This window comes from Pteropus alecto, unplaced genomic scaffold (assembly GCF_000325575.1).
Source record: "Pteropus alecto unplaced genomic scaffold, ASM32557v1 scaffold117, whole genome shotgun sequence".
Lineage (NCBI taxonomy): Eukaryota > Metazoa > Chordata > Mammalia > Chiroptera > Pteropodidae > Pteropus > Pteropus alecto.
In genome coordinates this window covers 2,761,668-2,784,101 of record NW_006440642.1, presented here as the reverse complement: position 1 = coordinate 2,784,101, position 22,434 = coordinate 2,761,668, and the positions used below count along the sequence as shown (strand labels likewise).

General features: G+C 38.6%; 2 protein-coding genes across 4 annotated transcripts in view; both read left to right on the top strand.

Moving 5' to 3' along the window:
- Window positions 1-540: 540 nt before the first annotated feature.
- LOC112484528 (ral guanine nucleotide dissociation stimulator-like) lies at window positions 541-5,569 on the top strand. Of its 3 annotated transcripts, XM_025050870.1 has the most exons (5): window positions 541-1,350; window positions 3,270-3,463; window positions 4,020-4,124; window positions 4,733-4,923; window positions 5,073-5,569. In XM_025050870.1, the coding sequence occupies exons 2-5, from the start codon at window positions 3,312-3,314 to the stop codon at window positions 5,267-5,269; spliced, it is 645 nt and encodes a 214-aa protein (XP_024906638.1). In that variant the 5' UTR covers window positions 541-1,350; window positions 3,270-3,311; the 3' UTR covers window positions 5,270-5,569. The 3 variants fall into 3 exon arrangements, with proteins under 3 accessions (XP_024906638.1, XP_024906637.1, XP_024906636.1); XM_025050869.1 differs by having other exon boundaries at window positions 4,041-4,124; window positions 4,733-5,569; XM_025050868.1 differs by having other exon boundaries at window positions 4,733-5,569.
- A 1,176-nt stretch (window positions 5,570-6,745) lies between these two features.
- The window catches only part of KRCC1 (lysine rich coiled-coil 1), a 16,569-nt gene continuing 880 nt past the window's right edge, over window positions 6,746-22,434 (top strand). The window contains 2 exon segments of the mRNA XM_006917723.2: window positions 6,746-7,008; window positions 21,979-22,434. Coding sequence (XP_006917785.1) covers window positions 22,001-22,434 — 434 coding nt within the window. The 5' untranslated portion in view covers window positions 6,746-7,008; window positions 21,979-22,000.

The window sequence follows — 22,434 nt, the reverse complement described above, 5'->3', positions numbered from 1 at the left end:
CGCCTCAACTGTGAACCCGCGCGCACAACCCCACACACCTGATCCCTCATTGTGTGTGTGTGTGTGTGTGTGTGTGTGTGTGTGTGTGTTGGGGGTGGCAAGGGGAAGCTTGGGATGAGGGCTGCACGCCATGTGTTGATGCAGGTTGTTAGTTGTCAAAAGCCTGGCAGAACTGTCAAGTTCATACCCTAGGTCATGGCTGGAAGGCTGGGAAGGGGAGTGCTGGGGACCAAGCTCCTTCATTCACTTGTTAACCCTCAGCCCCCAGGGTGTCATCTTGTTACTTCCCTGGCTGGAGGTCTTTGTAGATGCCCCTCTGGGCATGATCTGTGAAGCAGAGTTAGTGGGTCTCGTCTCCTCCAGTGACAATCCCAGGCAGACCCCTGATGCCTCCCTGCCCGGTACCGGGCTCTCTCTCTATAGAGCTCCATCCGTACCCCACATAGAGGAGGAGAGGAGCTGGATGATGACTTCGCCAACGCCATCGCCCGGTACGAGGCGCGGGTATGGCGGGAAATCCAGCGCCGCACTGAGGTGAGAGATGGCCCACACGAGTCTCCATACGGGACCTCGAGATAGGTGGGGTGGGGCCAGAACCCAGACTTCAGTTTGGTGACTCCCCTGGGGCCCTTCCAGGGCTTCTCCATAGGAGCATTCCACAGGCCCACTGCCAAAGGAATCTGGACCTTTACTCTCCCCCACCAGCTTCATGGTGAAGTGGAAATAAACTCTTCATATTCACTGGAATATAGAAACAAGCACTTATACTGTCTTTGTACTTGGCAAGTTTGGATGATTATAATTACCTTTCCCAGGTCTCCCGTGGAGCAGTCAGCTCTATTGTCCTTGTAGACCTCTTCCAAGCCTTATACATCGTCACACTTGATTTGATGGTTTGTACAAAAAATGGAAAGGGATTAAGTTATTGCATACGTTTCTCTGCAATGTGTCATCTCATAGAGCACAGTAAACCTTTGTAGGCCAGCCAGATGAGGCATTATGGCCTTATTCATGCCTATAATATCCCATAAAGGTCATTTTCCTCAGTGAGTCAGCCTTTCAGTGCTATTGGGCCTTGACAGGATCCAAGTCCGCTGCCATCTCAACTGTGCTGCAGGTAGCTCTTTAGTGTGTCCTGATAGACTGCATTTGTTTGCTAGGGCTGCCATAACATGGGAGCAAGGGTTGGGTGGATGTTTCCTGATGCCCCTGGCCCGGCACCGGGCTCCATCTTTGTAGAGCTTTGCACAGGATATCGTCGAAGAGCTGGTCCACGAGTCCCACTACTCCATCTACTGCGTCAAGGTGCAGGTGCACCAGGCCCCTGACACTATCCAGGCCTGGACTGAGGTGAGACCTGACCCAGAGGGGTCTCCACACCCAGGACTCTAAGATGACCAAGGAGGACCCAGATCCCAGACTCAAATTGGGGGACTCCCTTGGGCCCCTCCTGGGGCTTTCCCACTAGAACGTCTCATACTCTTGTGCACAAGGGAATCTGAATCTCCCCTTCTCCCACCAGCTCCATGAAGGGGAGAAAAACACTCCTCACATATTTATAGGGATATCAGAGACAAGAATATGTGTTGTTTCACTTCACAGTAGACATGAGCACTTTTGCATTTGGCTGTTATGTGGTTTTCACTCCCTGCCCCAGGTCTCCTGTGGAGTAGTCAGCTTCACTGTCCTTGCAGACCTCCCCCAAGCCTTACATCATCCACTTATGACCATGGTTTGTACATAGAAGGGGGAGGATGCGATTAAGTCATTCTATACATTTCTCTGCTACTTACCATCACACAGAATATGTGGACCTGTGAGTTGAGGAATTGTGGCTTCTCTTGTGTTCAGAATATTTCATAAGGGAGGCACTCTGCCACAGCAAGCGCCTTTCAGTTCTGTTGGACCAGGGCGTAATTCAATTCAGTTGCCATCTCAGCAGTGCTGCTGAGAACACTTAAGTGTGTCCTAATGGACTTTATTAGTTTGCTTGGGCTGCCATAACATAGGACTATGTTGGGTGGTGCAAACAGAAGACATTTATTTTCTCACAATCCCGGAGACTAGAAGGTAGAGAAATGAGGGTATTAACAGGGTAGGTTTCTCGTGAATATTCTCTCTCCTCAGCTTGTAGATGTCCATCTTCTATCTCTGTGTCACATGGACTTTCCTTTGTGCTTCCATGTGTCCTATTCTCCTAAGGACTCCAGTCATATTGGATTAGGACCCACTCCAATGAACTCAATTAACCTTACGGCAGGTTCTCAAGTTTTAGGGTTCACAAAGTCATGTTATTTGAGTGATACAATTCAGCCCACAATGTCTACTTATACCACGGAGATAGATGCCCAGTAATGGGACTGCTAGTAGAAGGACATGCATCTTTAAATTTTGAACAGCTGTAACCAGATTCCAAATTGAATCTAGTGAGCATCTCCCACTGTGGCAATGTCACTTTAACTTAACAGCTGCATCCTTGCATCCAGCCTGACCCAGGGATTTCTCATTTAAAAAATTGTTTATCAGTCTGTTGTCAGGTTGTCCAGTGAAAATTTGCAATTCAATTGCCTCGTGGGTACTTTGAGTTACCTGTCAGCTTTTCACCAGCCATGTGGATTTGCTTCTTCCCTCATCCTCTCCTCAGATTTCTGCCTGGTGATTGGCTTTCTCCAGTCTGGAATCTCTGGGCATTGTCCCCTTTGCGGAATCTGAGAAAAGAAAAGAGATCAGTCTCTTGAAAACATTGATTTTCATAGGCTGTGTCTATCCTGCACAGTGTTTCCAAATTGAGGGGGGACATGGTCCCCGGACACTCTCACTCCACGTCGGGAGCAGATAAGTCTCAGGTAGCTAAGAGGAAATGTCATGCAGCTCTAGCTTTGGACAGTTCTCACATCTGACCTGGATGACTTTGTGCAACCATTTGACATCCTCAAGCCTCTGTGTGCTCATCTCTATGACAGGGATGTTTCTTGAGGACTCGCTGGGACAGTGCTCTTAATACAGGGCACTAATACTAGGAGGTCTGTTATTCCTCAGCTACAAAAATGCCCAGAAGGTAATAATTGTATAAACATACCCCCCCACCACCACCAACAACCATAAATGGTACTCTAAAAACCTGGGACCTTGTTCAGTGTGGGCATTCCTGTCCCTCCTCTCGTACATGTCCCTGAGGGACTGGGAGTTTCTGGTTGAGCTCCAGACCTCAGTCCTTTTTGAGATTTATGGTGATGTCACTGACTGGATATCCTCCTCATTCTACCCAGTGTGAAGATGAGTTAACTCTTAACCTAAACGAGGCCTGGGGGATGCGGGCCCTCCAGGAAGGCACACTGAAGAAGGTGGTGGAGTCCGTGGTACCAGCTGTCTTGGGTGGAAACATCTCCCACATCTCCACCTTCATGTTCATCCACCCGGCCTTCTCCATAGCCCAACAGGTCCTGGACCAACTGTTTACTAGGTGAGCGCCCACTATGTCTTCAGCACAGTGGTGTCTCTGCCCACTACTAATTGAGTATCTTGAAAATGTCACTGCATCACTGACTCAGTTTGTTCCCTGAAAAGTGTAGTGGTAGAGGAGAAACCTCATAGGGGTCTTGTAGGGACTACCGTACGGGCAAGCTATAGCAGGTGCTTACCTGGTGCCCAGGTCTACCTGGATGGAAATGATTTCTTTCTCCCCTATGAAATGTCGCCTTCACCCATCTGTGTTCTGTGTCATTTCTGAGTTTGGAAAAGCACATGGAAAACAACCTAGCAAGGGATTTGAGATTCTACCTAGCCAGTCCTTGGTGTAGTCTGATGAGAGATCTCTGGGGACAGCAGGGGGCCTCAGGCCCACTCAGATGTCTGGGGTGATTCCAGTTAGAGATCATTTATTCTACAATATGTATGAAGCACCTATTACAAGGCACTTTTGGAGACTCTTAGCATAACTCAATGAATGAAGCGGGCACCATCACTGGGCTTGAGTTCTAGTCAGTGAGTCAGACAGTCACACTAGACATCATTCACAGGTCCTGTCTACCATCCATCAGATCCGATGCCATCAAGGTCTCTACATCTGGAGTCATGTCCCCATATATTGACCAGAGTGACACACCACAGGACCAAGTGAAAAAGTGAGTGGTCTTTGGGACTACCGCCTCCTATGTCTACCAAATGAAGGCTGTGAGTAGAGGGATGGCCTGCCAGAACCTGATCTTACATATATTCTGATTCCCAAGAGAGGGCTGAGGTCTGGTGGCTTTCACTGCAGGAGGACAAAAGTCAAAGAGAACTGCTAATGGGGACTTAGGCAAGAGAGGGGCTAGGCTGAGTTCTCCCCTAGAGTCCCATCCCCACCAGTCTCATCCTGCTCTGCCTGCCCCTCCACCTCCATCTCTCCCGATCACCATCACCAGGCTCAGAACAGAAGATATGGTAAGTAGCGTGCTCACAAGTCTGTCTCATTCCTCAGTCCAGAGGCCCAGGGTGGGCAGTATTCAGGACTTTGGGGATAAATGACAGTGGGAAGGAGAGACTCACACAGACTCTATGTTGAACATCCTGAATCACCAGGCCCGTTCCAGCCAGGACAACCACACAGAGATTGGGGGAGGATGGGGCTTGTCCCCTGGACCGGCACGGGTCGGCAGAGAGGCCCATTACCAAATAAGGGTGCCATGGGAGGGCAGTGTGGAAGGAAAGACCAGGACTCTGACTCTGCTGTCCATCCACCTCCTCCCAGGGCCATTGCTTCTATGGTGGGAATCTGGCCGGACCAGGTGCAGAATTTGGGCCAGCTCCTATTTTTCCTCTGGTTCAAGCTGAAGCAGGGCTTTGTGCAAGTTAACTCCCCTGCCTCACAACTGATGGACCATGTCCTCCTTCCTTGGATCAAGCTGGAACATCTGGAGCTTCCTGAGGCACAGCTGGAAGGTGAGGGGACAGCAACCTGGGAAGATGATCTGGGGAGAGAGGATTCCTGGGCTGGAGCTCCCTCACAGGCAGTGGTATCTTTTCTGTCTTTGGAAAGGCACGGAAAAGTCATGCATGTGTGTGAAACCTGTGTCTCTCTCCTGTTCCAGTACCACCTCCAGAGCTCCAGAACCCTCCAAAGCCAGAGGAAGGGCCCACTCCGGGGCCAGAGCATGCGCCAGCTATGCTAGTGCTGGAGCCAGCATCACCTCTGAATGAAAGTGGATGTCACCACTTTGAGGCCCAGCTCATGGATACAATCACCCAAGCATGCTCTTCCAGCCGCTCTTCTCTTACACCTCACTAGGTAGAGTCAACCCTAAAGGCAGTCTTTAGAGCCTCAAAGTTGGTCTTGGCAGATGCTCCATCAGCCTGGGTCCCTAATAACTGTGTGGCCTGTTTACCTGCTAAGTACAGTCACATGAACGAGACATTCATTTTTATTGTGTGCAAGCCATGATATATATCTTCTGAAAACTTTGTTTTCTAACACTAAGCCTATCCTAATACATTTACATAAAAGCAATTTTCTGAAAGTTCACTCTTATTAATTTTTTCTGGCATAAACTTTGCCACCTCTGTTACTTCTTATGGCCAACTAATCAACCATAACTCTAAAAAGGACAATGGCTAATTTCCTATGTTTATATAAACACATATAATTATTTATTAATGAATCTCATATACCTGAAAGTTGATTCTATGTAAAAACTGAATGTAGATAGTAGTAATTTCAAAAACCGAATGTTTAAATATAAAACTGAATAAAGTCGTTTTTAAAACTGAGTAATGTAATTTTTAAAGCCCATCAGAGAAAAAGTTTTCTTATGAAGCATTCAAATGAAACACAGCCCAACTCAAACAATCTTATCAAAAAACAAAAACCCAAGAGTAAGATCAAAATCAAAGCAACAGATGACCTCATAGCTATCTTACCTAAAATTTCAACCAAAATATAGTGCGTGCTCCCACGTATATACAAAGTGTAAGTCTCGCAGTTGTTGTGAATGAAATAACCAGGCCCAACTCGAGTGCTCTTAATCCAAGAGACAGTTTATTAGCCGGCGGCTGTCCTTGCAAAGGAGCAGCCCCGAGATGCAGGGGCACAAAGGTTTTAAGCCCTCGATCCCATCCCCCACATCATTAATCTTTACACAAAAGACTATATCTCCTCCATTCATTAACTGATAACTAAGAGGTGGGTAAGCAAGCAGGGGTACAGAAGCAGAATGCGTCATTGTTAAAATATTTTGTACCTATAGGCAGTGATCCGGCCAGTAAATCCCTTTAGTTAATAAATTTTTAGCAGATAACTAACTAGAAGTGAGACATGGCGGTTAGCACGTACCATGTCTTATCCTTAACCTATTGTTTCTAAAGGTGAGGTCACTACAATAGCATATCATGACCAAGGATTTCGCTTAACCTACCCTGTGCACTAAAAGCCCTAGCAAAGGAAAGGAAGAGAAAGCATTTTTTTCTAAGAAAGTACTGTGTATTTTCAGATCCTCTGGAGGTAGAAGCCAAGAATTCCAGCCTTTTTTTTTTTTTTTTTTTTTTTTGGTTTTCATTTAGTTTCTCTGACAAACATCCAAGACAAAATACATACTCATGTATAACTTACTTATTTTTTTAAATTTAATCACATTGTATGGAAGACATGGAGATAATTTTTTTTTCTTTTTATCTAATTCTCCGGCTTAGAGCAGGGCCCGCGAAAGGCGGGCGAATCCGGCGGCGCAACAGGAAGGCGGGGCCCACCGGGCTTTACGCGACGGAAGACCAGCGCAGGCGCAGTAGCGCGCCTCGCCGCCATGGCGCCGGCGCTGTCCCGTCAACCTCGGGTGGTGGTGGTAACTTCCCTTCTGGACTCTCGGTCTCCGCCTCCTCCCCCACAACACCCCGCCTGCTCGGCGGCGGAGGCGGTGTTGGCGGCAGCGGTTGTCTCTGCCTCTCCGCCACCTCCACCTCGGCCTGTCCGCCGGCCGGCGGCCTCGGCGGGGTGGGGGACAGTAGTTGTAGACGCCCGCCCCTGCCTCAGAGAAGGTGAGTTCCCGCCCCGGCGGCGGGGGCAGCCCCGTCTTCAGCCCCTCAGCGCCGAGGCCCAGCTGGGCGCGCCCCGAATGTACGAAATGGCCGACTCGGTTGGGGCCCGAGTCCCTCGTTCCCTTCGCCCCCTGCCGCCCGCGGACAGGGGCGCCAGGGCCCCAAGTGGAGTGTGGAGATGTGATTGGGAAAGAGAGGCGGCCAGGTAGATGTCAGGGAACAGGAAGGAGCATTGGTGAGGAAACCCGAAGACTGGGCACAGAGATGGCGATAAAAGGCTCGAGAAGTGGAAGGGCACAAACCTCCGCTGGGTGAAATTTGATATCCTGGAAAGTAGATAGGATAATCAAGGAGAAATAGAGTTAGGAATTTAGGTAGAGTAGGAAGTAGCATGAGAGAATAAAGTTGCAGGGACCCTGGGGGAAGGAAAGAGGGGGCGAGGTTTTTGAGAGATCACTTTCGAGAGTTTTCCTTCGCTTTTCGAGGATAACACCCTGCAAAACAAGCTTCTAAGATTTACAGGCCTACCTTGATACTGGTATGACTTTTAATATGTATCTACCGAAGTCAAAATAACAGCCGGACATTAGAGCCGGGAAAACATTTTATTCAGTAACTACTGACAGCAAGCCAAAGAGCTGAGCTCCATTCAGTTTGCTCAGAGGTGACTGGGCGTTCTAACGGGAAAATGAGGAATGAAAGAGACGTGGGGTTCAGTACAGGCAGAGAAGTGAAAGATTACAAAGGGTTGGTCAGTGCGAATGCAGTTAGTTAGTGGAGTCTACTTGCGGGTGTTTAGGAAAATTAGGATTCCGCCCTGCCACAGTGACTAGGAGGCTGAGGCCCATCCTTCCTGATGATTGCATTTCAAAGAAATGACTCAGGTCCTCAAGACACCTCTGAGTTGTAGGAGATACACATTCGTCTTCAAGGGTCAGAGGAAAGATTTACAATTGAAAGCCGTTTTTAGTTAAGTATTCTTAAAAAGAGAGAGATCAGGAGCCTGTCATCAGGTGTTGGCTGAAACAAACAGTAAATTTCTTTTGATAACCCTGAGCTTTTCCTAACAGAGCTCAAAGAGGGGTGGGTGGAATCCTCCTTAGGCTCCTAGAGGCCATGATTAGAATTTGGTCAAGTCTATTTGTTCAGGGGTTTAGAAGGAGTGATCTTGCCAAAAATGTATTTAAAGTTCTCACCAACACATTTCCCTTAAAATGAAAAGCTATTTCTTGATCATCTCAGTCTTAAGAGATGTTTAAGTTACAAGACTACCTGCAAACAGCATGCTTATTCCAAAGTGAGATAAGGCTGTAAGGCAGTGGAAATGTTTTTAGATGGAGCTTGATCCCACGGCACATTATTTCAGTAAAACATTTAGCCATATTTAATAATTAATCCTTAGCATTTGCTGTATTGCCTTAAGTTGCATTTTGTCTCCAGAGTGAAAGATGGATGCCTAAATATTGTAGAATAATTAAAATTTCTTTCTCCTGGAGGGACACTAATAAATATTACCTCATAAAATAATTTCGTTTTCACCTTCCACGATTTTGTGTTTGTGTGTGTGTGAAATGTAAATTTCATTCACTAAAAATGGAAATCAGAAATTCATTACAACCAAATGATGTTCCATTAAGTATCTTAGGGCAATTTGTAAGACTAGACTTAGTGTCTTCAATCAGCCTGGGCTAATATCATTGTTCTGATAGAAAAATAAAGTCTAGGCTTTTTGTTTTCATACCAAACATCCTGCCTCTCACCAAGTAAGACTGAGCAGTTTATAGGTGGCAAGTCCACAATTTAGTTTGGTTCCCATAGCCAGATCATAGGAAGATTTAGAAACAGTTTCTCATGGAAAACAGTTTTTTGCCTGACTTGGCATTTTCTTTTTGTATTTTTTTGTGATGACTGAATATGTACAAAATCACTAAAGACTTAACAATGTCAGTTCACGCAATACTAGCAATAACCTTTCTATACCATGTCTGAGTAGTATAATGAGAATTCTAGAATAGGAGTCTTGACTAGAAATAGGATCTAGTGCTAGTTTCTCCAATGTATGACCTCGAGTAAGTCCCACACTTTTCTTTCAACCTTTCAAAGTCCAAAACATTTCTTCTTTGAGTTTTGTCATCTGTGGGGAGGAAAAATTGGATTAGCCCAATTGCATGGTTTTCAACCAGGGGTAAATTTGCCCCTTGACCCCACCCAGAATACATTTGGCAATGTCTAGATACATTTTTGGTTTTAACCACTGGGCAAGGAACGGCATGGAGAAAGCAGGCGTTACTGGCATCTGTCTGGTATAGGCCAGAAATGCTGCAAACATCCTAATATGCACAGGGCAGCCCCCTCCCCTGCCCCAACACACACAACGAAGTAGTCCCCTACCCAAAACATCAGTAGTGTTAAGGTTGAGGAACTCTGCACTAACTAAACTCAGGTCCTTGACAGCTTTACAACTTTACAACTGATCTACAGTTCCATATTGATAATCATTTCACAGCTTGACTGTGTACTAGAATGGCAGTTCATAACACATGAAACTTTGATCTGTAATGGCCACAGGATGACAGAGTAATGAAATCTCTGTTAAGATTAAGACTGTTCACTAGGATTTGAAAAACAATATAATTTAGTACCTAAAAAATTACCTCTTATAACTTTATTTCAGGTAAGTATCCTTCAGTAACTGTTCAGTTAACAGCTACTTAAATGGTAAATATTCGATATACTATTTAAAACACTAGTAAGACTCAGTATATTTTTAGTTTAGATATTTATGTCTTAAATAATTGCCAATTAAGAGTACATAAAGTGGTGAACAATATACAGATGATGTATTATTGAATTGTACACTTGAAACCTATATAATTTTATTAACCAATGTTACCCCAATAAATTTAATTTTTAAAGTACATAAGAAGAGAAAAAAAAAATGTTGCTTGTTATTTAACTAGTATCTTATTTTTTTAAAAAGAGATACTTAGAGACCCATTCACATTTACTACCCTTTCTTAGAGACCCATTCACATTTACTCCCCCTTCTTAGAGTCCCATTCACATTTACTACCCTTTGAAAGGAGTACCATGCATCGGATGGCATTCTATGCAAGATATCTGCCTTGGATTCAAGTAAAATCAATTTAACAAGCATGATTCTTGAGCTAGCTAGCCATAGAATACTTAGCAATATTGATGTTCAAAGACAGTGAAAAACATAAATTTTATATTAAAGGTGTAGCAAGTACTCCTGATTAATGATTTTGTTAAATCCTTTGTATTTTGGCATTGGAAATATGCCATAGTAAGCCTTTAGTTATTTTTGTGATTATTGTATTAGTATGAAATAGCTAGAGCTTGGGAAACTCATAGGTCAGATGCTTATCTCACTTCCTGAAAAGGCAAGCTTAATAACTAATATAGCTAAGAGTATTCATGATGCTGACAGGTATTGGGCTTCGTTTCTAACACAATTAAGAAGATCTCTAAAAACTCTTTAAATGGCATTTGACCTTCAAGTAAAAAGGAATAAAAGAACATGTTTTGGCAAAGATAACAGAATCAGCTATCTAGTCCTAAAATTAGTGCCCTGCTCTGCTTAGTCTTTCCTGAGATTATTATGGTATTATAAGATTGTAAAACTCAAGAGCAGGAACAAGGGAAGGATGTACATTCTTACTACTTCTGTTCAGCATTGTACTGGAGGTCCTTGCCATACAGTCAGGCAAGAAAAAGAAAAACAGATTAGGGAAGAAAAAATAACACTCTATTTGTAGATGATAAGATCATCTGTATATAAAACCTCAAAGAATCTAGGAAAAGGCTACTAGAATAATAAGTGAATTTAGCAAAGGCACAAAATACAAGGTCAATATACAAAATAGCATTTCTAAATGTTAGCAACAAGTAATTAGAAATTGACATTTTTAAAAATACTATTAATATTGCATCAGAAAACATAGAATACTTTTTGTAGCTTTAACAAAATACAGAGAATGCTACATTACATTGCTGAGAGTAAAAAAGATACCAGTAATGAAAAGCTGTAAAACATTTTCTAATGCTGCTTAGTGAATTAGATTTAAAAATATAAGACCATGTCAATTATTTGATTAACGAGGAAGAATTGAGCTAGTTATACCTAATACTGACCAAATTAACATCCTAATTTTGCTCAAAATTTTTTTCTTTAAAAATTAAAGATATTTAATCAATAAACATTTTCTAATAAACATTTTTTTAAAATTTAAAACATTTTTAAAAATAAACATAAAAAAGCTTTATGCTGTATTATATTCAAATGCCATGTCACAACACATAATGTGCTATGGGGCTTGAAAATTTTTATTAAATTTTTCACTCAAATTCAGTAGATTTATTCATCAAATCTGATACTTATTGAAATATATGGAATCTAAGGAACAAAACAAACTAATCAAAAATAGACTCACAAATATGGTGGACAATTTGATGACAGAGGGGAAGGGGGTTTGGGAGCTGGAAGAATGGGGTGAAGGGTTAAAGAAGTACAAATCAGAAATTGATAGATGGTCATGGAATGGGAGCACGGCACAGAATGCAGTTAGCATGAATACGTTGGCTAGGTGCAGGGTCAAGAGAGGGAGGGAGCAATTGGGGGGATCATTTTACAAACTATATAAATGTCTAACCAATGTACTGTATACTTGAAACTAATTAAAATAAATTTTAAAAAAACAGTTCATACAACGCAAAGGTTCAGGTTTTGAGATTTCTAAATGGGTTGTTGGATTGGAACAAATTCTCTGACAGGTCTAGAATTAGGAAAAGTAGAGTGGTTCTTAGTATTTTATTAAGATATGAAGCTCTTTTTAGATAGTTTTGAATTATAAGTAATTCATATTATTCATGTGTTTCATATTTAACACAGTAGTTTATGTGCAGTGTTTTTAACTTTCATATATTTACTGAAGTAAAAAAGGCCAAGCTTTGCACAGCTATTGAATAACAACCTGAATAGTTTCATTTCTCCAAAATAAAAGATTCCGTATTCTTTCTCTTTCTACTATGATGTCATTCCTGTAAGTCAGTGAGCAAGTAAATGGCCTTGTGGGTGTTCATCTATAACTAGGCTTGTGGTATAGGTGCAGTTCAAATAGGAACATCAAGTTTTCAGAATTTTACTACATTTTTTTCACCCAAAATCTTAAAAGGTATATCTAAAAAGTATTCCAGATGAGTTTCAGTCAAGAAAAACTATTTCTTGCTTGGTACCTAATGCTAGCCTATAAATAATTAATAAAATACCTAGAATCCCTCTTCGTTTCTGTTTGATAGTCCATACTCTTCTTATTAAAGTATATCTAGCACACATTAAAACAGGACATAAACTGAAATCCTCAGAGTTGGTTCAAAATCAAAGCAATCAGAAAAGACAGCAAGGATCAAGTCCAGCTTTCAGCTTTCATTTTAAAAAGTCCCTCTAAAATGTGAGTTATCTCGAAATACAAAGAATTAGATAATCCTTTCTGGCACTCCTGTCGTGTTTACCTTTATTTGGCTTTCTGTAGTTACTAAAGTAATTAGTTAGGAAAACATTTCACTGTCAGTTAAATAGATGAACTCCTAAATAACACTAAACCAGTTCACTCATGTAGATTTATATTTAAATGATATAAAGAACTCTTATGACTCTTACTATGTGCCATACACTCTTCTAAGCACTTTTCACAACAACTCTTTGAGGTATTTTTTACATACCTATTTTAGAGATGAAGAACCTAAGGCACAGAGAGGTTGAAAAACTTGACCAAGCCTACACAGCTAATAAATACCAGAACTGACTCTATAGAGTCCCTATGTCTGGCTCCTAGGAGCAATGACATATGGCAGGCAATAGCTTGGCATAAGTGACTTGGCTAGGTGGATAACCTTTCAAGAAACAAAGCTAACATTTAAAAATCCGCTTTAAAAAATCAAGGTGGAATTATTTCTTTTTCCAAAACATCCATTATAGATCTTTAAGCTCCTTTAGTACATTTTGCCAAGGTATACTTTACAATAAACTGGACATATTTAAAGTGTACAATTTGTTTTTGACAGGTGATACTACCATGAAACCATCGTAAACAAAATGCCAAATATTTCCATCAACCCAAAAAGTCTTATCATGCCTCCTTAAAATTCATTCCTCCCTCCACCCCATCCCCACCAACCACTAATTTGTTTCTATCACTTTGCATTTCTAGAACTGTTTATAAGTAGAATCACACATTATATACTCTTGTGTCTTTCACTCAGCACAGTGATTTTGGGATTCATGCATGTTGTATGCATTGCTATTTTATTCCTTTTTATTCTGAATAATTCTATTGTATGGGTACCACATTTTGTTTATTCACCAGTTGATAGACATTAGGGTTGTTTCTGTTTGGGGCTATTACAAATAAACGTGCCAAGGACATTCATGTACTGGTCTTTGCACGGACATATGTTTTTATACAAATGAAATAACTGGGCCATGTGGTAGATATTTAACTTTTAAAGAAATTGTCAAACTTTTTTAAAGTTGTACCATTTTAAATTCTAATTAGTCATGTAGAGGAGTTCTAGTTTGACATCTTTAACAACACTTGGTATTTTCAGTCCTTTTAATTTTAGTCATTCTAATGATGGTGTAGTGGTATCTCAACTTGGCTGTGTGTGCGTGTGTACACATATACACACACACACATACATACACATACATATACACGTATACGTAAAATTTTCTGAAGTGTCCATTTAAATCTTTTACTCATTTTGAATTGAATTTGTCATAAGAGTTCTTTATATAGTTTAGATATAAATCCTTTGTCTGATATATGAAATGGGAATGTTTTCTCCCATTATGGCTGGTCTTCCATTTTTTTAATAGAGGAATGTGTAAAGCCTAGAGATTAGAAAATGTTTTTATTTTCAAAAGAGAGAAGTAGATTTCAGAATGTGTGGACTGAGAAGTTTTAGGTCAGTTATATAGGTAACCAAGCATAACAGTTAAGAACAGACTCTGAAGCTAGACCGCTTCTGTCATTTACTATCTTAACTTTTCTCTTCCTCAGTTTTTTCTTCTATAAAATGTGGCTCATAATAATACTTAGCCTATAGGGTTCTTAGGAGGATAAAATTAGTTGCTTTTTATAAGTGCTTAAACAGTATCTGCTACATACATGATAAGAGCAATGCTGGATAAGTTTTAATGAACATTAAAAAGCAATGTGGATTTAGTGAAAGCACAAAGGATGCCATGTCTCATTTTCTTTTATGAAAATCTGGTAGATCAGAGGAATGTTTCTCACAGTGAAGATATTCATATTTCCATGAGGTTTTCGAGGTATTCAGCAGTGTACCAAAACATACTTGAAATTTAAATGGCATGTTTTATTTAAAAATTAATTAAAGACTTTTTATTTAAAATAATTGTCTTAAGACTACAGTTGAAGAAGATCGTGAGTTTTTAAGGTTAACCATGAAACTTGAAATACATTTTTTTGGTGATTAGTCTCTTTAGGCTGTATACCCACCAGACCTCTTGGCAATAAGACAAGTGAAGTCTGCCTATGGAATACTTTGGTCAAAATGATTGAAATTGAGAACCATTGCTATATAAAGAATGGTTATAGTTTAGAAGGACATCTCATGTATCTTTCAAATATCAATGAAAAGTAAGACTTCTATGTAGTGCAAATAGATTTGAGTAATCAGATCCATAAGAAAAAGAGAAGTAAGGAGTAGAGTGGGGAAGCATCTAGTGTTCAGAAAGACACTGAATTTAATTTTCAAATAAACTCAGAGTCTATCAAATTCTTAATATCTTTCTGATTAGAACCAAAGATTGCTGATGAAAAGATCAATCCTAGAAGCAGAAAAAGGGTGGATTATTTGTAGAATGCCATAGGTGTCATCTTGTTGTCCTACTCAAAGTTTTCACCAGTGACATGAGTGAAGGCATAGATTGAATGCATATAAAAACTATGTGTGGAAACTGTAGCAAATGTCAAACTATAAGAAGATAAAGCGGATTTGAATTTTAAAGATCCTCATACATTGGAATGGTGACCTAAACCCATGACATGATGAAATATAAAGTCCTGCATTTAGAAAAAGTAATCAGTTACATTAAGTACCAGTTGGGAGAAGATAGCCAAAATAGGAGAGGATTTTAGCAATTACAGCAGTCAGTAGAAATTTATAATGTGGCACCTACTTAAAAAAGCTAAGCTCAATAAAATGGTAATGAAAAGTATACAGGTCAGGGGAAATGATAATTTCACTGTACTCCACAATAATCATGGTCTGTGTTCTTCAAAGAATGCTACAATCTTGTAATAAAACAAGTGAATAGTATTCACTATGGAAAATATACAAAATAAAAAAATAGAAGTAGCATCAAAATTTTCTGAGAAAGGATTTCTGCAACATCTAGAAGTTATTATCATGCCTTCTTTCTTTTCTTTAATAGTTCCTGTTGCCCACCATGTTCAGGAAGTTTGGTACATATACAATTAGTTCAAGTGCCCAACTATGTTAATTTCTAATCTTAATTTGTAAGGAATTTCAAGGCACATAGAAACACCTTCAAGTCATTTAAACCCAGTTTCACATAGAGGAATTGAACACATAAAGATGGGAAATAGAAGAAAAGAAAAGATAGATGTGAAAGATATTGATAGAATCTTAATTTATTTCAAAATCAAGTTTATTTCAAAATCAATAATTTAAAATCAATAATTGATTTAAAAATTGATTAAGAACTTGGTGGGTGAAGGGAATAATAACAGCAATAACAATAACTCTATTCTTTTCATTATTCTCTCTGACAAAGATAACTTTACCTGGGATCAAAGTCTTAGTTATCTATGCTTCCCCACTCTTGTACCTTCTCTCTCACCAGCTATCAAAAATTCCTTTGATTCTACCCATAGAATATCTCTTAAATTCTTCCCTTCTTTTCTGTTCTCACTACCATGTTTCTGGTTCAGCCCAGTAATCTTTTGCTTGCAACACCCTCTTTACCAATACCCCCATTTTGAGTCTCTTTTGTTCCCCTATTGACTGTAGAATTAAACTCAAATGCCCAAATAAGACCTACTATGATCTGGCCCCATTCTACCTTTATTGCACTGTCTTTCACTACCTTCATGCATATCTTGTTATTTCTCAAGCAGATATGTTTTTTCAAATGTCCTCTCATCCAGAATACCCCTTCTTCACTCATTTTTTCTTTAAATTTTACCCATTTCCTAAGGATCAGCCCAAACTCATTCTCCACAAAGCTTTTCCCAAACACCTAAGCAAAAAGACATTGTACTTTTCTATGTCTTATAGCACTTAACACGTTTTTGTCCTGCATTATAGTTCTTTGCATGTCATTTTTACAAAATTGTAAATTCCTTGATATTAAGAATTGTCTTGTTCCCTTATTTATAATACCCAGTGTGTGGAACAACTATGTATATATAATGGAAAGAGTCCAGGCAAACCAAGGTTTAAGATCCAGTTCAATCAATTAACATATGGGGCAAGTTATTTTAATTTCTTTGAATCCTGATGTCTTAATCTTCAAAAATGTGGGGAATTCTAGTTACCTTGCAGAGGTAAAAGACTGAAAGAATAATCTCTCGTTTGGCATAAAAATAGTCAATAAATACTTATCTCCTTTTTTTCCTCTCCAGTCCCAAAGTACCCACCATGGTACCTTGAAGACAAAACTCAATAGTGATAAAGTTTAATAAATAAAGCCCAAAGGCACGAAGAACTTGAACTAAGTAGTGTTATGGGAATTGCAAAATAGAGGGATAGATTTGAAAAAACATTATAAAGCTAGAATTGACATAAGTCAGAACTTGATAGAGAGAAATATGAGATTTTAATCTTGGGAATAAGATACTATTTAATGGAAATTTAAAAATTAAAGTAAGAACTTGGTGGGTGAAGGAGTTAAAGGTAACTTAGTGTCAATTGTCAATGTAAGAAATGTCCAAACCAATAGAGAATTTTTGAGTTTATTTGAGCCAAACTGACAACACAGGCCAGGGAGCAAGATCTCAAATGCTCCAGAAAATAACAGTTTTGTAATTTTTTTTATGCATTTGAAATTAAGAAGAGAACATAAGGAAGATTACATGGAGGTGGTGGGGGGTGGTTGCAAAGCGGGGATTGGTTTACTGGTTGGTTAAAAAGATTATGTTCTTTCTTGAGGGTGGTTATTTTAAAGGTGTGTTAACCTGTATGCACAGAAACAGTGGACAAGCCTTGCTTAAGGCAAAGATAAACCTTTTACTTAAAAGTTACATGCCTACAATGACCTGCCCAATTAGGAATCTGTGATCAGACCACCCTGTGAGGTTACTTTTCAGATAACCCCCCCTTTTTTTTCATCCACATAGTTTAGAACATTGACTTTTAGAAATAGGAAATCTGGTAGTAAGGGTCGAATGGAGAGGGAAATCATTGTTCTATTTTAGGGTATCTTGAGCTTCTAAATGACTACTCTTCAGTAAACTTTCCATCTATATACTAAATTTTGGTTGTCACAAAAGACAGTATATACCTGTTCTTATTAAAGATCTTTAATAGAAAAATCAGCGTCACATCAGCATGGTCAGGTTGTATGTATTCTGAATAAGGGAAGTTCTGAAGGCCTTTTTAAATTTCTGACTTTAGAGTCAAACGTAATTACATTATATACTTTAAAACAAAAATAATTTAGAGATACTATATATAATAGAGAAATATTTTAAAATATTCAAGTTCTGTCTAAAATGTTTCTTATAGTTCTTGAACATAATATATTTAAGTAAATCTCTTAATCTATACTCTGGTACTAACAATTAAGCTTAGTTTGAAGATATCCTGTAGAACCTTTAAATTAATTTTTTTTGGAACTTTTAATTATAAAGTAATATATGTTCTTTGCAAAAATAAAAAAATACAGACATGTGCAGAGAGCAAAATATTAAATGTTCTCCCCTACACCTTTTATAACCCCACTTCCCAAACCCCATTAAGTTTAGCATGTATCTTTTCAGATTTTTTTCTATGAGTATTGAGCTAACAAGAACAGATGATCAAGTCAGTCTTATAAGAATCAGTAATATTACCTAGTTTCTAAATGCTAATTATTTCAAGGGTACAAGCAATCAAGAGACTCTAATGAAGCAGAGATGTCTAGTACATAAAAGTTGGCTCCTCAGATCATGTTTTCCTACATTGGTCATGCATCTCTGGCCCAGAATAATAGATGAGGTTTCTAAGTGAAGGTCACCACACACAGTGGGAGTGTTTAAATTAGGAATCATCTACATTTTATATCCCCGAGAATTGTTTAATTTATGGGATAGTCTTCAGGAGATTAGTTCTCAATCTTAGCCAGGGATATCTTGATAAAGACATTTCAGAGATAAGTTCCCTTCCACCTAGCAAATATCATTAGGCTCTTTACTCAGAGGTCTAAAGGTCACCTGCCTTCTTCACTATTCCCCGCTCTCCAGGAACAGGTATGAACGGAGTATAGTCTAGTTTCTTTAACTCCTCCCTTACAGTAAATACATATGTATATATTTAATTTTTGCTTCTGTAGGTTGAGTGTTTTTATACCAAAATTGTATTTCAGATCAGTAGATCAATAGGCAGGTAGGTAGATATGTAGATATAGTTCTGCATCTTGCTATTTCCTCTTAATGTGTCATGGATGTATCTCTATGACAGTCCATGTGGTTCCAACTCATTCATTTAAATGGCTGCATAGAAAGTATTTTGATGTTCCATGATTAGTATTGTATTTATAAACTAGTAAAGGTCTATAAAATAAAATTTCAGCTGCTGGGAACTTTAGATAGTAGTATAGACCTAAAGTGTAAATGTAGTAATTTTGACATTATTTATTGTGGTGAGAAACACTTTTAGCAAAAATTCTAGAAGTTAATCTATGAATATGACTATGACAAGCTTTGAGTGGCTTGTCTGAGCCTTGTTTAGTGAACCTTGCTTGTGGTCGTGTTTGTACCAACTGTGGAAGTTTGTGGTTCTCCCATGGGATCCTCAGGTGACATTAGTGGTATAACTAGAATCAGTGACTGTCTTAAAATGGACTGCATTTCTTGAGATTGTCTTTTATAGAATACAAAATTACAAGGCTGGATTTCTCAGCCCAGCCTTTCAGTACTGGTATCCCAGACAATTTCTATAAAGTTCAGACTACTACTGGCACCCCAGTAACTTCTTCTTTAGAATGGTATTTTCTGGACTAAGTAAAAATATATTATCATATTTAATATTAGAGGCTTACTGAATATTTTCATACTAAAATTCTAACGAGCAAAAACTAGTACTATAGTCTTCCAAGCACGCAGGAAATTAAGACTTGAGGTGGTATGTGAAATGGTATCTAGTTGAAGATTAAAAATATTACCTTAAATATTTAATATGATCTACCTTACCCTGTCTTTATTTTGTTCATAGATATCACATTGAATGAACAAAGATTGAACTTTTTATAAATAATACCTTTGTAAAAGGCATATGTGGAGTAGTTAAAATAGTTTGAATCACAGAGGTTTCACATTTTAAACTAGGTTCTAAAATACAGGGCCTCTGAATCAGGATTATTTCTATTGAAGCTTATGCTTTGATTTGAAAGCAAGCAAAACTGTTCTTAAACTCTTAGTTCAGACTAAATATATTAAAAATTATGAGTGCCATCTTTAAATTTATTGGTGTACATTGGGGGTCACTTTGTTTTAAAATAAAGAAAATATATTTTTTTCCATGGTAAAATGCATGCTCAAAAAGTGAGCTTTACTTTCAGAGTTACAGGAAGCAAAATGATAAATTGAAGATGGATTTTGTAAATTTTCAGATAAGTGATCCATGTTGATGATATAATTCTAAACTTTGAATAATTTAATTTTTATAACAAGATTGTGGTTGGTTTCAGATAACTGGGAGTGGAATATTGGACAAAAATAAATATTGTAATCTCTGTATCATGTTTTTTAGCTCCGTAATTGTTGCAGAATCTCACTATTTGGGGAAAGTTATGCTAGGAAAGTGAAGCAGTTAATGGTTGAATATGATCAGATTTCTCCACCAAGTTCTCAGCCTGATAAGGGTAAGGTTCCATTTACCTCTTTATTGATCTCTGCACCATCTGTGGTCTTTTGGAACTGGATTCTCTCACTTAGTATTTCTTCAAAGTTCATCCATTTTGTTGAGTGTATCAGTAGTTTATTTTTTATCACTGATAACATTCCATTGTAGGGACATACCACTATTTATTTTGATTTATCCATTCACCTGTTGATCAACATATAGATGTTTTCCTTTCTGGGGCTATTACAAACAAACTGCTATAAATATTCATGTATAAGTCTTTGTATTTATTTCTTTTTCTTTTGGCTAAATATCTAGGAGTAGAATAACCAGATCATGTGGTAGGTGTATATTTAACTTCCTCAAAAATTGCCAAACTGTTTTCCAAGTCGTTGTACCATTTTACATCCCCACCTACAACATATAAGAATTCCAGTTGTTCTGTATCCTTACCAACACTGGTATTGTCTGTCTTTTTTATTTCCGTCATTCTGTGCTTGCTTCGCATTCTAGTGAGTACATGGTGGTATCTCATTATGGTTCTAACTGACATTGACTTGATGACTAATGATATCTTTTTATGTGTCTGTTGGCCATTTGCATGTATTCTTTTCCAAAGTGACGGTTCATATCTTTTGCCCATATTTAATAAAATATTTGTTACATTATTTATTCTATTCAGAATTTTTATACTATTTAATTTGAATAGTAGCTAAATTTTTTGACTCCAAATTAGACTTCACGTAGACTTTCTTTTCAATCTCAAATTCTCAGGTAAGATAGCTGATCCTTAGTGACTCTAGAATGCTGTCAGGCTCTTTTTACTTTTAAAAGGAAGAAATGTTTAGTTCTGCATGGGTTATGTTACCTCCTAATTTTTGGAGATAAAATGTATCACCAAAATATCTAGGGTGTTATCATCTCATTGTACATATATTTTCTGCTGTATTTGTACTTATGCAGGATTTTAGGCAAGGTAAAGGAAAAGAATCAGGAATAGTACTGCTCATCTCAAAAAAATTAAACAAGCAAACAAAAACTAGTATATGTACTCTAAATTTCTTCTGAAACTTCTCTCTATCAATCCAGCTACTCTCTCAGCTTTCACTTCCATTTCCTCCTTTAACCCTCTCACCAGTAGTTTAATAGAGAGAGAGAGAGCAAACCAGCAGGCATTCTAGAATGCGTTTTTCACCAATCGTAAGTAGCGGAATGAAATCCAAGTCCTATACAAAAGAGACAGAACTCTGTCCTCTCATCTTCCCTCATGCCCTATACTAAGAATTTTATCTCATAGCTGAATTTCTAATTTCTAGCATTCCCAAACACTTTATAAACATCCCTTTATTATTAAGTCCTACAGTACTCTAGTCAGGTGAGTATGTATGCTTATTTAATTTTGTTTGAACTGAAGATTTTAAAGATCAAATTACTTCTTCGTGGTTCTTTTATTTCTCTTAGAAAATAATATACAAGAAACTGATAAATCAAAACTTTAATAAATATATGAACATTTAGATCAGGTCACCCATCATGGATGTGTAGTCCTTATTCATATATCTCTACGTGCCTTACGTTTTTAGCCCTACAGCAAAATTCTATATGTCAGCCAACACTCTGCCATCTTATCCCACTTCTGAGAAGGATAAAGTTCCTTGTGAGTGGTCTGACAGGTATTTGACTGTCCTGATGCTCCTTTTTAGCATATAATGGCATATAATGTCATGATATTTAACTTCATGCTGAATTAGATTTTAATTCGTTTGAGCTTCTATTTTTTTAAAGCTCTCTTCAAGAACAAAGGATGTACTCAGAATAAAATAATTGAGTAAAAATTTTCTCATATCTTCTCTACAGAGAATCCCATGTTGTCAACCTAATGAAGCATTCAAAGAAGACATATGACTCTTTTCAAGATGAACTTGAAGATTACATCAAAGTGCAGAAAGCCAGAGGCTTAGAACCAAAAACTTGTTTCAGACAGATGAGAGAGGACTATTTGAAAACCTGTAGATACAAAGAAGAGGTTGATTCCAGACCCGGGTATAGAATGTTCGATCAAAGACTCCCATCTGAAGCAATCCAGACCTACTCAACATCATGCAATATTTCACAGACAGCGGAAAACCAGTTACCTCAGTGGCTTCCAGTTCATGACAGCAGGCTGAAACTAGACTCCCTCAGCTATTGTCAATTCACCAGGGACTGTTTCTCAGAAAAACCAGTACCTCTGAACCCTAGTCAGCGAGAGTATAATTATAGCTCATACAGTGTAGAATCTGGAGTTTACAAGCACCTCTCCTCAGAAAACAC

What these genes read in the sequence shown, in the direction of transcription:
- LOC112484528 (XM_025050868.1), top strand. Translation starts at nt 3,312, where the DNA reads ATGCGGGCCCTCCAGGAAGGCACACTGAAGAAGGTGGTGGAGTCCGTG. An exon ending in CTGGACCAACTGTTTACTAG is followed by an intron (nt 3,464 to 4,019) that starts GTGAGCGCCCAC and finishes CATCATTCACAG; the next exon opens with GTCCTGTCTACCATCCATCA. An exon ending in CCACAGGACCAAGTGAAAAA is followed by an intron (nt 4,125 to 4,732) that starts GTGAGTGGTCTT and finishes ACCTCCTCCCAG; the next exon opens with GGCCATTGCTTCTATGGTGG.